Here is a 17,095-nt window from a genome sequence, read left to right as displayed (position 1 = left end):
CTCTGTATGCAAAGCAGTTAGCTGAAACTTATTTGCAGCTAGGAGAATTGATGACAGTGGGCACATATCTTTGATCTTGACCTTGCTAATTTGAGCGCTGAGTAAAATCTGTGCATTTATTAGAAAACCCAGCACAACACATGGCACTGCTGAACTCTCTTGGGGAGGAGGCGAAGGCACAGGCATGCTTATAACAATCTTCCCTTTGGAAAGTGCTCAATGGCCAAAATGGCTACCACAAAACTGACACCATGGCAGCCTCTTGCAGAATGCTGATTCTTCCATTGCACTTGTTATGTTTATGTTCCAAAGACACAGATAGAAAAATATGAAGTTTCGCAGCCATTTTCTACACAGACACGTAGCTAACATCTGCCATAGCCTGTAGAGTCCGAGCTGGAAGAAACCCACAAGAACCATCCACTGAGTCCAGCTCCTGGCTCCACGCAGCATCACCTAAACGCAAACTCTGTGTCTGAGAGCAGTGTCCAAACTCTCCTTGAACTCCAGCAGCTCAGGGCTGTGCCCACTGCCCTGGGCAGCCATTCCATGCCCACCGCCCTCAGTGCAGACCCTTTCCCTCACCCCCAGCTGCCCTCCCCTGACACAGCTCCATGCCGTTCCCTCAGGCCCTGTCGCTGTCACACAGAGCAGAGCTCAGTGCTTTGTTCCCACTCCCTGTGAGGAGCTGAAGATGCCATGAGGCCTCCCCTCCCACTCTGGACCTGACAAACTGTGGGCCCTCAGCCACTCCACATACACCTTGCCCTCCAGACCCTTGTTCATCTTTGTAGACCTCCTTTGGATGCTCTCAAATAGTTTTATGTCCGCTTTATATTGTGGTGCTCAAAACTCTGCAGTGCTTCAGGTCTCTTGTTGCCATAAGACATGATGCTCCTCACTGGTACCTGTGTGACTAACAGCACTGGGCAAAGTGTTAACAAAAGTCCAGTTAAATTCAAAGTAATCCTAACAGAGATGATCTGATAGAGCTCAGATCCCTGGACATAATAAATTATTTGTTTTACCCTAGAGTTAATGCATATATTTGGCTCGGTGGCTTGTACCTTAAATTTCATTCTTCTGCATTTTCTAGATCTCCACTGCTTGTAATGGGATCCTCAGTGCCTGCCTCAGATGTAGATACATATGCAGCATGTCTCTGATGGTGGGGTGAGTATGATCTGCCAGTTTCTCCTGATGTGTGAACAATGTAAGTCAATGACAGCTCAGATTGTTTCTGCAGAAATTACACAGAGCAGCAATTACACTTCTGCAGCAATTACAAGGAGTGGCACAGAGTTTCAGGGAAATGAAGGGAAAAAAGAGGAAACGCAGCAGGGACATTAACCACATTGTACAATCCCTAGCCCAGACCTATTCTTGGGGCTAGCAGTGAGCAGTATACACATTTTTTCTGAAGTTCGGATTTGTGTAGTGCAGAAAGGGCTGCTTGCTGGCAGTGACCCCAGTTTTGTCATTTCATACATCTCCCTGCTTTATGTTTGGGCTGGTTAGGCTTTGTCAGGAACAGAATCTCTATTGCAAGAGATGCTGAGGGTAGAAACATGAAAACGCAGAAAGTTACTGTACCCTCAGTACATGTTTTCTGTACCATAAAGCCCAGGGGCATCTTCTGCCTCTGCTGACCTTCTGCCTCTCCTGATGGAACTCAGCTGGGTTTTCTACCACCAAAGCAAGTTGGGTTTGAGCATTTTTGGCCTTCACCACTCTCTCTGACAATGAGTAACTGCAGCAGTGTGTGAAAGGATGAAGCTGTGGACAGGTGGTGGCAGAGGAAGGTCTTACAGCAGAAGAGAAGTTTGTGAGTAGTGGGGCTTTTGTATGTAGCAAGAGCCCTTGCTGAAGAACATCTGTGTACCACCTCACCTTTGGTGCATTATGGCACAGACTCTCCCAAATGCACCCTGAGGCATGGTGCTGAGAGCCAAGGCTTGTGTTTCCATGTAGGAAGAAAAGCTCAGCTGAGGGATATAGTGGGAGAGAGAGGAAGTGGGAGGAAGAAGGAAAAAAAGGGATTTCGTGTCAGATGGGGAAAGAAATGGCAACTTTTTGCTGTCCTAAGCAGCTGACTGCTTGACTGAAACAACACCTACCCACATCATTATTAGAAATACCTTCTGGGAAAGCCCCTTAGAGGTTTGCCGCAGGGTTTGTGATATAAAAACCCCAGGGAAAGCCTAGGCAAACACTGTGCTCAATTAACATGTTGAAAATACAGGTTGGTAAATCCAAAGTGAGCATGCTTATGGTGACACCACAACATCTGAGTTGCCCTGCTGACCCTGGGCAGCTGTGGCAGTGAGTGACAGCCATACTCCCTGAGCAGAAGTGCAGGTTTAGTAGAAGACACCTCTATCATGTGGCTCTGCCTTGTCACCATACACAAAAGGCACAGACAGGTGATTCTTGGCATGTGAGCTACCTGCAAAGCACCAAGTGAGCATAGAACAAGAAAGACATCTTGTTGCCATAGATAAGTATACATGGAAAAAATATGGAAAATACATGCGTATGTGTATATATATATATATATATATAGGCTTCCATACAGCCTATTATTAGGGCTGCAATTAGAATGAGTAGAGCACTCTGGGTAGCCTCTGCTCTCCATCCAACCATAGGCAATTACTCCTAAGTCAAGGCAGGTTGTGGGGCTGGTATCTTCCCATGGGGCTGTCCCTTACCCCTTAGTGTCACCCCTGCTGTGAAAGGGAGGAATTCAGCTGCCTTCAGCTGCTGGAGTGGAGCCACCTCCCCTCACACATGCCTGACTTACAGACCATTTAAAAGAACGCCATGGGGGCGTCTAATATGCTAATGAAGAAAGTGGGTGGAAGAGCAGGAATTTGAGCACAGCTAAAAATGTACATGCCTAACAATTGCAAATCAGCCTCTGCTGAAGTTACCTAAATGGGCTGGCATCAGTGGAAAGTGGGTGCCTCTACACCTCTTCTTGTCAGTTTTCTGTGAGTACACGGCTAAAAAAAAATCATACGCCTCGCTGTATGGACCTGCTGTTTCAGCCAGGGTTATCAGTAAAGGTTTATATCAAAAAGTCCCTGAAAAATAGGTACCTACTTTCCGCTCTTATTCATGCAGTAGGAGGAACAGTGTCTTCATGTAAACACATCCTAGACTGGTTGCAGGCAGAGTATTTTAGATATGCCACAACATCTGGGAGCGTGAATAGAACTATTGAAAGTGTCTCTTCTAAAATCTTGGTTAGTTTTTGCAACTGGATCCATATGTTATCTGTGTAAATGAGGATTCTGCATATTGTGGCTTGTAGCACAGCCTTAAATCACTCACAGATTTGTGTGCTTAGCGGTATGAAATCACTGCCTGGTTTCCTTTTTGCAGCTCAAATTTAGCTACTTTATATGATTTCATTTTTCAGATCAGAACTAATATTTTCTGGATGCATGAAAGAAACTTTGCTAAATACAGCTGCAAATAAAGGCAGGGATCTTTTAGCATATAGGTGCAACAGCAGTGGCTGAAATGTGATTTTACTGAGCTTGAGGCGTTACAAAATCAGAACACACACAAAACAGTCAGTTGAAAAGAGAAAGATTGCAGGTAGGATATTGTCTGATGCCACAGCCTGCCAACGCAAGTCCAGGTGTGCCAATAGGAAAAAGTGAAACAGAAGGTTGTGCTCTCAGAGTTGCATTGACATGCTGCTTAGTGGCACGTTGGGGTGCTTGCTGCTGCTAGGAAAGCTATCTGCTGCATTCTGTGTGAGGGTCTTTTGCCTCCTCCTGTTGAGAGCAGGCGACGTGGAAAGACTGTGAAGCACTGGGCTGGGGAAAGGAGACCAACACAGGAAACTTTGGCAAAGGACTGCACTGCTGGAGCACACCAAGAGTAAGAGGTGACCTCCAAGAGGCAGCAATGATAAAGGGGTGGAAGCACTGGATAAGCAGCAAGATGTGAGGATTTAGCGACATTTAATGAAACCAAACCAAGGAGAGTGAGATGGTGGGCAGAAAAGCCACAGAGAGGCTACCCCAGAATCCAGAGGCAGATGTGTCTATGTATTGTGATGGCAACATGAAGGTCTGCAGAGACCCAAAAGGGAGACCCAACCACTGCAGAAGACAAGGTGTGAGGAATACCAGCCAACATGTTTAAAGATGTTTGTGGTAGGGGATTAGGGCAGATAGGCATTGAAACTAAAAATGCATATTCAGAGAATAGATTCCATCCGAGAGGAGAGGAGAGGAGAGGAGAGGAGAGGAGAGGAGAGGAGAGGAGAGGAGAGGAGAGGAGAGGAGAGGAGAGGAGAGGAGAGGAGAGGAGAGGAGAGGAGAGGAGAGGAGAGGAGAGGAGAGGAGAGGAGAGGAGAGGAGAGGAGAGGAGAGGAGAGGAGAGGAGAGGAGAGGAGAGGAGGACTGTGAGCTCTGGGTGAGGGAAGCCAGGAGAGGTGCTGGAGGAGTGTGGGAAGCGAGAGGGCTGAGGAGGAGTAAACATTTGGATGAAGGCATGTCTTTAAATCACAGCAGTAGCTGCTACAGCACAACAGTTCCAAATCCATGTTTACTGCAGCCCAGCTGCCCAGAAACCAGACCTCTGCAGATGTCCTTTTACTAATCTAGCTGCTCTGGCAGAGTGGTGGATGGTTTGTGCTTCACTGTGGCTAAGGTTTTACATGGCCACAAATATTACCAGCAAAGTCTGGTGCAGCTGAGGATGAAACAGGGCTACAGTTCTTGTGGAAGCCAAAACCATGTAGATTTTTGCCCTCAGATTTCTGAAGTTCTCGGGGAAAGGGTCCATATAAATAACTCATCAGTCTGGGGCACTGTTCATCTTGATTTGAACCCAGGCTTTTATTTTTCCTTGCAGAAATAAGCAAACAAGCAAAACAGTTTCAGCTTTCTTCCATTCCACATCTTCAGCAAAGGAGCACAGTGGCTTTTCTCCAGGCACTGCTCCAGAGAAGAGAGGAAGATATGGAGGCTCACATCTTACCCAGTGGTGAAGACCCTGGTTTGGGATGTAAGAAATCAGGCTGAGGTCACTCCATGTCTCAAGGCAGCTATTAAGCCACATTCTCGCACCAGGGATCCTGTCTTGCCTTAAGTCTTAAAAAAAAAAAAAATCAACAGCCTTGGATCCCAGGAGTGTTAGCCTCTGTTTTGGTGATTAGGATATTCACCAAGAGGGAAGCCAAATTTTGGTAAATACTCTCAAGAACAGATGATGGGAATGATCTCAAGCCACAGAGATGAAGGCAATCCTTTTCCACAGCAAGGTTTGCAGCAAGGTGATGGCATTTGTCCATGGGCCAATGTCCATATCTGGCACTTAGTTCCTTAGCCAGGGCAGTAGGCTGGGGCTTTTTAGTGTTAACACCAATTAATCAGAAATCAGATTATTTCAGGAGGCAACACTGCCGTTAGTTGGCTGCCATGTATTGCCTTCAAAAGGGAAGAGGAAACTGCCTTTGCGAGAAGAAAACATGATCTGAAAAAGCATAAAGGTTTGCAAAAGTACATGGGGAGATCATTTGTTAGAAGAGATTGTATTTTTTCTTGTTTCGTGGTAACAGTGCGGTAGATTTCTCAGAAATGTTAACATTGATCAAGAAATGAAACTTGGAAAACACTGCCAAACGTTCAGTCATGGGACATGACCTCCCCCAGCCTGCTCAAAAGGTGATACACAGGTAGGAATGCATATGGATGTGTCTAAACTTGTTTTCTCCATTTATGTCTAGTATGTGCCTTGATAAGGAAAGCGGCAATTTTATTGTTTAATGTTGGAGGTTGACGATTTATTTTTTGTTATTTTTTGTTTATATTGAATGATCAAGGATTGCTGTTAATATCACTTCATTGTTAATCAATAGTTCAGAGTCTGGGCTCAGTTTGGGCTTTTAATAATTGTTAAATTTGGAAAGATAAAACCATTGCAATGTGGGAAGTGAGGAAAAGGCAAACATATGAGGCAGCACAATCAGTATGTGATATACCCCCTGCAGCAAATATTTCTGTTTCTTTCTGTTCATTTATTGTGTGTTTATTTGCTTTTTCATTTTCCCATGATGATGTTATTATAAAAGGAAAATAACTGCTGAAACAGAGGGCTTTTTGCCGTTAATACACTAGGATTACAGCCTGCAAACATAATAAAGACTTCCTAGTGCTACTTTGAAACCTTCAATTGACTTCAGTGGTAGCTGAAGCTGGCTCTGAATGCATTTAGATTATGTGTACTTCACAGGAAAAGTTCAATGTTATGTGCAAAAAAATTAAGAATCGAGACTGCCCAGGGAGGTGGTGGAGTCACCAACCCTGGGGGTGTTCAAGGAAAGGCTGGATGTTGTGTTGAGGGACAGGGTTTAGTGGGAGCTATTGGGAATAGGTGAACGGTTGGACTGGATGATCTTTTAGGTCTTTTCCAACCTTGGTGATTCTATGATTCTATGATTCTTTAAAAGGAAAATGGGATTTTCTTGTAAAACAAGAGCCAGGCTCTAGCTGCAGTTTTGCTGGTGGGATAGGCTGCAATACAGGGTTTGGATTTTAGAGCTGGCCAATGGCACCCCAACACCAGGTCTTTCCACAATTTCCTTTTTTCAGATTTCTTACATATTTATATATGTATGTATGTATATATATGTGTGTATATATATGTGAGTATATATATATATATGCGTGTATATATATATATATATGCCTTCAGTGTTTTATGGAGCCTCACTCAAAACAAGCACTTGAAGAAGTCTGAAATTTAAGGTTAGGGACTCCATCCTGAGTGTGATAAGGATTGTTCCCACATCTTCATCTCTTCACTCGTTGATCTTGCGGTATTTGTTCTATCCACATACGACTGTTTTCTCCCTTTACAGACAGTTTCCAGCACTATGCTGGAAATAATGAGTCACAGATGAAGTGACTTGAGAAGGCAAAGGAGAGCAGCTGCATGGGCTCATCTGCCCGACCCATGGGTCGTCGTGCGGTGCTCTGCCTCCATCTTTGGTTAGTTGAGTCCCAAGGTCACACACACTGATTCCTGTAAATGTCTGAGCACCCACAGTTGCAGCACTGATGTTAGTGAGTGACTAAAATAAGCTGTGCTTACTGGAGAGCCCTAAGCTCTTTTCCCAAGTCTGTTCCCAAACTGTCCATCACGCATGTTTCTTGTGCTGTGACCGAGAGCTTCACAGGGTACGACGCAAATATCAGCAGCCTCCCTCATTCCTTATGCCCATGAAGTCCCAAGTGCCCAATGCCCTCTGCGGTTTCTGAGAATTCAGTACCAAAACCAAACCTCCACTTTTCTGAGTAGATTCTCAGATTCCAGGAAAAGCCTCACAGAGGCAGGCAGACTTTCTTCTGGTTATGAAAAAAAGCCAAAGATGACTAATTATTTAATATGATTTTAAAAAATTCTCAAATCTTACCTTTTCCCTATCACTGTAAGACCTGCTCAGACACCTCTCTGCTGAACCAATGCAGGTAGTTCATGTAGTAGCTAGAGTTTTGGGTGATTCATATCTGTCTGAACCCTGGAGTCACTGTTGGGTTGCTATACATATCTTACTCAGGGGTGATTCCCATTACATAGGGATGCTTCTCTGGCAACTCCTGTTACAATCGCTTCCTTTAATGTCTTCTCTTTTTGCTTTGTGCCAGCTATGCCCCAGCAATTGAAGTAGCTCCTGATATTGCTTCCTCCTTTTCCTTAAGTTACGGAATTAGTTTCAGCCAAAATGTTAGAACTGAGACTTTCCAGAAAGACACTCCATGACTATTGCTTGTAGTTTGATGCCTACACAGGGCAGCCAGGAGCAGACATATATTCAGGGAACACATCCTTTCTTTTCCACTTTCTTCAGTTTAGGGACATGTAAAGGCTTTCCTACAAGCTGCCTTGATCATCAGTGAAATGCAGTGCTTCTGGTCCCAGAAGTGGATGGTGAGGAGGATTTTATTCTAGAAATATATGGAAGGAAGCATCTGAACAGCATTTAAAGAAGTATTTTCCTCCTCCCTAGCTGTCCAGTTCCTGCTCCTCTGCAGAGCTTTTGGCAACACTGGATGGAACAGCAGCCAATGGCTTTTCTAAAAAATTTCTTTCTTTGCACAATTTCAGGAGCCTAGATTCTAAGCTGTGTCTACAAGGCATTGTATAGGAGTTGCTAGATTAAAGCGTGATGACCTACATCAATCATGAGGGCAGGAAGTAGAAACTTATGTTTTAGCTTTGCCAGGTGTCCCCAGGGAGCCCAGTCTGTCTGCACCTCTTATTTCCTATTTGTAAACTGATGAACAATATGACACATCTATGCCATTAATCTATGCCAAAGCTTTATTTGTTTCAAATCGTCAGCCAACAAACAATGCATAAAGGCAAATTTTTTCCGCTTGTTTGTTCTTTGCTTGAGCGTGGGGAGACAATTCCAAATCCACCTGGTTTTTGCTTTTTGAAGTCTTACTGTCAGTAGGAAAGTTTTGTCCATAAATCTGCATCTCATAATTGTGCTAACAGGAGCTATTACTTTGATGACAGACATAGCAGTGTAATAGCACATCCAGTGGAAATTCCCTCTAGCACTATAAACCATCTTGGCAAAATGGTGATGGGAAGCTCCACTCAGGCCCAGGGCCTTACCACCAATCTTGCTAGGTTAAAACACAAACTCCCACTCCCCTCATAGCTGTGAAACTTCAAAGTGTAGAACAAAACTTAAGCAAGGTCTATGGGATTCTGTCTGCTGCTGCTGCTCTGTGCATTTTGGGTGTGAAGAGGTGTGGTCCCTGACTGACAGTGATGGCTGGCTTGAGCCTCAAGCACAAGAACAGTTCTACCAGCCAAACCTGTGGATTTTGGTTGTGGGGCAAGGTGGGGCTGAAACAGACTCTGCTGGTGAAATTTCAGTTTTAGCAATTCTTTCTGCATCCCCATTAGTTCTCCTGTGCAGTTATCATGGCCAAGTCACTTACATTCACTTACAGACTAAGATGGACTTGTTCAGGCAGCTGCAGAAGGGACGTCTTCGGTACAGCAAGTGTTTTGTCATTGGTGTGTGTTCCCTCTTTTTAATTCTTGCAATCTGTTGCTAAAAGACTGTTGTTGTAAGTCACGGTTGGACAGGTAACCATCCGTTAATGAGTAATTCCTATGCCTGATATTGGCATTGATCTGTTCCATGTTTTGCAACACAATGCTGTTTTCTGAGAGGGCTTGTTGGGAGCTCCCTGTTATTATTATTCCATTCTCGTGAGGGGAAAGAGATGGAAAGTGTCTGGGTGCTAGACAGCTCCTGATTACAAGTACCATTGGATCAGCTGCTCTGGAGGAGCCCTTCCCACCTGCTGAGTTCCACAGAAGAAGAAAGTTCCACTGACAACCAGCAGCCAGGGTCAGACATGATAAACTCTTAACTCCATGCAGTTTAGGCAGTGTATCTTGCTACATGGCATTCCCATCTACCCGCAAAGGCATTAATGATTAACAACGATAAGAGCTCTGCTTACTTAGAGAACTAGAATACCCTACAGTCAAACAAATTGCAGTCCTTTGAGAAAACTCGTTGCTTATTCACCCTCCTGCTTCAGCCCAGCCCTGGAAGTTTCCTTCCGCCAGGCAAAACCTCAGTGAGAGGGAAGTGAAGATGAAAGCTTGTGCTCCTTTCACTCTCGTCTTGGCTCTGGCTCTGAGCGGTGACTGTATGAAGAAGGTAAGTCTGATTGCTCTGCCTCAGAGTGGCAGATCAGTGACGTGCTGCCTGGCAGGGCAGTGCTGCCCGGGGCTGGATGAGTGATGCCACCAACCAGGTGGAAAGAAGGAGTGCTTCAAACGCAGAGGGGTTTGCTAGATCAAGGCCCACAGCAGTGCTGACTAAGCAGTGTTTGTAGGATAGCTCATCCCTTCTGCATAGCTGATAGCCCAGGCCCACACTTGTGTATCTTTATAGTTGTTTTTACTTCATCAGCTACATTAAAACTAGCCCAGATGTACTCAAATGATGCTGTAATCCCAACTATTCGAGCAAACTGCAGAAGTATCTTCTTAAACATTCTATGTTGGGGCAGAAGGGGATATTCACAATGTCTATGACAGAGCTCAGCCTTGGCATTGCAGACTGCCTAATGCAAACAGAAGTAGTGCAGAGTTTGAGTGCAAAAATTGTTTCTTCCTCAGAAATGATCAAGCTCTCTCAGTATATCTTAGCAACAGCTTTGCCTTATCCCTTGCTTATTGCATTCTGTATCCACATCCATGTTCATGATGCTGCTTCCTTGACTGTTTTGTGATATTTTTATTTTGCTATAGATCAGCTGTCAGCACCTTTGGTGGCAGCAGCACTTTATGTGTATTCCCCATTTTTTATTATTTCCTGTGGTTTTAGATTAGCTCTAACGAGCAATGATGCTTTCTGCTTGCTGATTGGTAAACCCAAATAAAGTTGAGGTTGCTTTCTTAGCTAATGCTCTGAGGGATACAGCTAAATGGCAGAAAAAGTCAAATCCTAGGATATTATTTGTAACTGTGAGCTGGCCCCAGAATGCATACATTCATTTCACAGAGGAAGATAGGAGATGTGTCTCTTGGCAGTAGCAAGATATAATGGAGCAGAGCCTCAGCCTTTATGGTATTGTGCTAGATTCTCCTGGTTTAAAAGAGAGCTTCTGCTATCCAGTGTTTATTTACTCCCATTCATCAGATTGTGCCCCAGCTGAAATCAGATGCAAATAATGAGATCTGTGTGGAAGAACTGAGAGAAATACAGTTTGAGGGCACATTTTTCTCTACGGGATTTCCTGGAGTGAATTTCTTTCTTCATTCCACATTCTTTCTTTTCTCTTCGTAGCACCACAAATCTGGGCCAAGAAGAGATTCAAAACATGGCTTCACTCACCTACAAGGTACAGAGTCAAATCCAATAGTTCTCATGACAGTAAGAATGATCTGCCTATCTGCATCCACACTGTGCAAGCCAGCAGTAAGCCTGTCTTTGTTTCAACATGCATAAGGATTATGGAATGGTTATGACTATTAATTTCTGTGTAGATGTGAACTTGGGATTAGCTCAGACATCCCAGGTAATTTTCCTTCAGGTGGGGATTAATGTGAAAATGCTGATGAGATTTTCATTTTTCTGAGCTTGTGTGGCTTATCCTGTCTCCTGAAATGGTGGGGCTGTGATGTGCAACTCCCTTTATTTTCATCAGAGCTGTGTCTGCCCTATGCTTTAAAGTACATAAGCAGCTCTTTGAATGTACGGGTTCAATTCCTGCAACTGCCCTTGATCTCTGTTGAGGAGGATTTGAGTTCCATACAATTTGCTGTGTAGCATTTGTTTTGAAACCTGAAGTTTCAGACATCCTGGCTGTGTGCAGACATTGCAGACTTCCAGTTTTAAAGCCTTTATTGCCCTGTGCTTTTGCTGTTGTGGTTTGTATGAATTGGGCTGTTACTTGTGCCTTTGTAGCTTAGAACAGTCTTTAATGACCGTTGGGATTAAATATGTCTTCTCAGTGGAATTATTTTCACAATGTTCTAGCTACTTATAAAGGGAGCCATCAAACAGTGAAGGTAAATAGCTGAACATTCACCCAGTTAGCTCAGACAATGAATACTAGGCTTCAAGAAGAGATAGCAAAGTGACTGGGGTAATTGTTTTGCACTGGCAGACACAGGGACAGCCAAGGCCAATGAAGTGACCATAATTGTAGCTGGCTAGGAAAGTTTGGACCACAGGGATGGGTTGTTTTTCATGGTGCTAATAACTGGCCTCAGCAGTGATTTGAGGTGATGTGTCAGGGCTTGTCAGGGTTAACAGATATCACAGTGCTGTGCAGGAGCCCCAGCTGTGACTGCAGGGGTAGGCTCAGGATGAGGAGGGTGATGTCATCACCAAAATGTTGGAAATAGGCAGTATTTGCCCATGGCTCTATGCCCTGTTCCTCACCTATTCCAGCAGCTGGTTTCCCATTTATCCTCCTGGTTCTCAGAACAGATTTATTTTAGTTAATGGTTAAATAAGATCTGACAGTTTTTCGTTGTCTTTTCTGTCTCCAGTCTCTTTCATTCTCAACATTCATCTTGAAGGATTTTTTTCTGCTAGACTGCCACTACCCTTTCTTATGCTACAGTTATCACTGACTTGGCAAATAGAACACTTGCCCTTCTCAGCTACCTGTCCCATCAATTTCTATCCACTTATCCCAAGGGAAAGGTGGTAAGATCAAAATTCTCTGTCATCTCCCAACCTTTAAAATCCTCTTTCCCCTGGCAGTTTCTATTTCAACTTGTACTGCCTTGTGCCTTAATTGTTTTAAACAGATGTTACAAAGTGATAGGTAGCCTGGAAGGATACTACACCAGAAATCAATTTAATCTGCTGTTACAATACTACACAATTAGAAATGATAATTGCAATTAATGAGTGTAATTGCCATTTGCTGTACCAAAAATTGCAATGTATTTTATACTTGAAAGGCTCTATTTACCACAGAGCCCATCACTTTCTGTTGATATAGTAATTATATGAGATTTTAGACTTTTTCTTAAATAATACAGTTGTAAAGATACAGAAAAACCAAAGTATAGCTGAAAAACTTGAAGTTAGCCATCTGTAGCCGGGGAGTTGGAACTTGATGATCCTTGAAGATGCTTCCAACCTAAGCCATTTCATGATTCTGTGATGACTTACAAGTTAATATAATAGCAACGTAATACGTATATGCACACACCTCTGGGCTGGTGTTCAGCTGCATGGTGAAGTTTTTATTCTTGTATTGCAGTGTTTACAGAGGATGGAAATTTATGCACATTTCCTTTCCGGTATGGTGGAAGGTTTTATCACTCGTGTTTATCAAATCTATTTTCCCGAAAGAAATGGTAAGTTAACATTTCTCATAAACACAGACAGTGTTTAAAGGAAAATATGCTTTTAGTGTTTTTGTCTTTAGTGTCTTTAGGTTTTTTGTAATAACTAACATGGGTTCATCATTTCACATCTACTGAGCGCAATTACGTTACTGATGCTCACAGCCTTTGGATCAAAGAGCACACAGATGGGAACGAACCCAGTCACGCAGGACCTAAGGCCACAGAAAGCTTAGCACCTACAGAAATGTTTTTTTCTTGGCCTTCAGATTGGTAACAGCTGGTACAGAATGAGCCAGAACAAGGAGTTAGCCACTGCTGAAGGCAAAAGGGAAGATAAGGACCACCTGTAAGCAACGACCTTCTTAAAGAATCTATTGATTTGCATTGACTGTATTTATACTGCTGCAGGGACAAGCTGATCTTTGAGGAAAGCTGGCTTTTCCCCCTAATGTCTCCTCATTTTATCCTGATTTTCATCAGATTCTTTTCATGTGGTGTAGTGCTCCTGCTTGTGCGTAGAAATTCATTCCATTAGCATGTTTGAGACCAGGTTCCTTATTTTGGATGAAGGCTATTCTTTCAAACATGTAAGTTGTTATCAATACTTGTTATTCTTTTAGGGTTAAGGGTAGTTATGTGGGAACTCTAGCAAGTAGCAAATATGCAAGAGTAATTTTGCAGATGTATCTTTGTAACAAGCATGTTAACAGAAGCTAAAGGTAATAAAACAGGTAATAAGTAGCTATCAGGAATGAGAAAAATATGTGTGTAGAGATGAGATCTGTTAAAGAAATGTACATACATGTTTTTAGGATGGAGATAATATTTTATGGAGTGTGTTTTGCTGGCCCAAACAGAACTCACAGTTTTTATGTAGTATTTTCTGACTTTTTTTTGTGATCTGTATCCTTTTTCTGATGATATATTTCTTTTAAGTGTATGTGCTGGTGTAATGTGAACAGTAAAACTCTACATGAAAACACTGAAGACCTGGAGTGGGCCCTGAGGAAGGCAACAAAGCTGGAAGGGTCAGGAATGAGTCTTACAGGGAGCAGATGTGGAAACTAGGATTGTTCAGTCTAGAGAAGAGGAGACTCAGGGGAGACATTATTGCTCTCTACATCTTTTCTGATTTGAGGTTGTGGTGTGGTGGGCGTCAGCCTCTTCTCCCTGGTAATTGCGATAGAATGAGAGATACAGGCCTAAAGTTATGCTGGGAAGGTTCAAGTGAGATACTAGGAAAAATTCCTTCTTAGGAAGAGCGGTGATGAATTGTAACAGGTTGCTCAGGGAGGTGGTGGAGTCACAGTCCTTGGAGGTGTTTGAGAAACATGGAGATGTGGAACTGAGGACAAGGTTAGTAGGCAATAATTGGGGCTGGGTCGACAGTTAGACTAGATGATCTTAGTGGTCCTTTCCAATCTTAATGCTCCTATGATTCTTTGTTGCAAATAGGCACAGAGCTTTGGGTTAGGAGACTACTACATCAGTACAATCTAGAAAATAAAATCTTCAAGAGAAGGAGAATTTGGGAACATCTTCACTTGAGAAAGGGAGCAAAAATCATTTTCTCGTGTGGTACCTGTTTTTGATGGACTGTAGCCACAAAGAATTTGACTTCTGGGACCGCTTGTTCTCAAGCAGTTCTTAAGATGAGTCTTGCTAAAAACAAATACACGAAACATCAGTAATTAACAAGTTAGACCACAGAAATGGAAAGGCAGGGTATGTATGAGATCCAAGATTAGAGCATGCTTTACAGGTGACCTTGAGGAACATGCAGTTGTAGTTCCTATTTTTTTTAAAAAGCCATTTATAAGCATGAAGATAAGGAGAATGGCTGGAGCTGTTTGGTTTTGACAAATCATTTCTCTCTGGCTGACCTTCTGGCCAATATTTACTCTTCTTTCATGAGCTAAAAGCAATCCAGCGTGTGACTCTAGGCATGGAGATGCTGGGAACAGAGACCTGAAGGGCAACTGGGAAATGTACTCTGGGCATGTTTGTGTGACCTGGAACCAGCCCATATGTGGCTGCCACTGACAGCTGACAGGGACACACAGCAGACAAGAAGGCTCATCCCCCTCCTTCTCCTGCCTGCCTGCAAACAAGGATGGAGATTGTGGGAGACCAGGGACAAATGCATGGAAACCAGACTAGGAGAAAATAGCACACTGTTTTGCTAGTTTTTGAATGCTTTTCTTAACCTGAGGAGGTTTTGTGCCTTATCAGACCTAAGAGAGTGCTGGATTATGTACGTAAGGAGTCCTTCTTAATCCTTAAGGTATGACTCAAAGCAGGACTTTTTTTGGCTTCCACTGGCTTTAGTTTTCTTATGTGCATTCTTATACTACCTATACTATGTAAGTATCATGTGTTAACTCATCATATTTGGCTTAATAAAAAGACTGTCCTACTTCAGAAAGCACTGGAAGGTAGCATGTATCTTAACACAAAGGAGAGCATTTCATTTATGAAATGCAGTGTTGATTCCAAGGGCTAAATATGTTGAGAAGATCAGGCCTTACTTTGATGGCTTGTAACAATAAATATTTCAACACAAGTCGGAGTTCTAACTGCAGAAATCTCTCCTTGCTTTCTCTGAGAGCAACAAACAACGTGGTATCTTTATAAATATTTATTGAAAACGCAGGAAAGATGACAAAACAATTTCAGTATTCTAGCAACAAATTTCCTTTAACAGAATTCTGTATTGCATTTTCCTTTATTTATAATCTGTTCTCACTAATGAAGCCCATTTAGCAGTCTCTTACTAGGTACTAAGAGGTTGTGTAAATATACAGTTTCTGTTAGGAAAAATTTAGCTCGAATTCTTGCTGAACTTCATTCTCACTTCCAGAAAAGACAAAACAGCACAGGGACAGAGAAGCTGAGGATGTAATGAACACTGAAGAATAGTGAAGCAGCTTTGAGGATGTGTTGAGCTTCTTCTGCTTTAAAAGAACATGATCTGCTTCCCACTAAAGAGTACAAGGAAATTTCCCTTAACTCCCCCAGATCATCATGGACTTTAAAGTCTGTGAGAAAACTGCATCTTTAAGGATGTCACTTTAGTCTGCACTGCACTATTCAGTACTGGTTTTTTTATGAATCTTTTATATTAAGGTCACCTAACCTATTATGCACAGCCTATTCAGATGTTGCATAGAAAATAAAGCATTTAAAATACCTCATAGAATCTAATGAAGGATTAGTGTAAGGCAGTTAAAATGGTAGATGTGCTCTACAATAAAATTTTGTTCTAGCTTGGGAAGTTCTGTGGTAGAAAGATAACGTAACTGTTCAATACATGATGAAATTGCACATAATAAGTTATCTGATGTTAAATAAAGCTAACTCCTGTTGCTTGCTATGCCCTGTAGCCACATATTTCCCTGTGTAGTGACAGCAAATATAGCTGATACTTATTTTAGTATCATGGAATCAGATGATCATTTAGTCTTGAAAAGACCTTTAAGATCTCAAGTCCAACTGCCAACCTGACCTACTGAGTTCTATCACTAAACCACATCCCAAAACTGTGTCCCTTGGTGCCAAGTATGGTTAGAAACAAAGTTTTGATGCATAGGATGCTGGGGCAAGATGTGGACTTGTGGAGTTAAGGTTTTGTTCAGCCACTGCCTGTCTGACCTTCAGAAGCCTATATCTACCTCTGTAAGAAAGGAATATAAGCTTAATGCTCCTTGGAATGTAATGAATCTTGAGGAGAACAGAGGGATAAGGATAAGGAAAGTGCACAGATCACACAGTTGTCAAAGTCCATCTGGATGGTGCTTTGGTAACATTCAAAAAGTGCCTGTGGCGTGCAGGTTTCAAAAGAGATGCAGGGTTTTATCTGTGCCTCTGGAAACCATCCTCATGTCAATTATTTCCTCAACTTGTCAGGCAAGCTGGAAAGTAGAAATACTTTAAAGGAAGTGAGCATAAAATACGGTTTCCACGGAAAGCAAGGAGAAGGTCCCTCTTTGGGTAGTCTTCTGCCTCTGCAGATCATTGAAGGTAACAGCAGGCATGAGAAAGGGGTTGGGTCCTGCTTGGCTTGTTTTGTTTGTCTCCTGTAATGAATATGGGAGGCATGATTTATTTGCTTTTGTTTAGTTTTTCATTTCTGTCTTTTGTTTTCTTATCTTAGAAACAGAAAGCAGACTTCCCCTTCCCACCATCCCCCCTGAAGGATTATTTGGAGATCTCAGATCCTGCT

General features: G+C 42.7%; 1 protein-coding gene across 2 annotated transcripts in view; it reads left to right on the top strand.

Moving 5' to 3' along the window:
- Positions 1–9,508: 9,508 nt before the first annotated feature.
- The window catches only part of HGFAC (HGF activator), a 40,161-nt gene continuing 32,574 nt past the window's right edge, over positions 9,509–17,095 (top strand). Inside the window, exons 1-3 of one of the 2 annotated variants that reach the window (XM_048941424.1) lie at positions 9,509–9,715; positions 10,850–10,904; positions 12,786–12,882. In XM_048941424.1, the coding sequence (XP_048797381.1) occupies positions 9,650–9,715; positions 10,850–10,904; positions 12,786–12,882 (218 nt within the window). In that variant the 5' untranslated portion in view covers positions 9,509–9,649. Of the gene's footprint in view, positions 9,716–10,849; positions 10,905–12,785; positions 12,883–13,280; positions 13,461–17,095 lie in introns of those variants that run through there. The other variant, XM_048941425.1, reaches the window with a different exon arrangement.

The sequence above is a fragment of the Lagopus muta genome, chromosome 4 (assembly GCF_023343835.1).
Source record: "Lagopus muta isolate bLagMut1 chromosome 4, bLagMut1 primary, whole genome shotgun sequence".
NCBI lineage: Eukaryota > Metazoa > Chordata > Aves > Galliformes > Phasianidae > Lagopus > Lagopus muta.
This window is presented reverse-complemented; position numbering and strand designations above follow the sequence as displayed.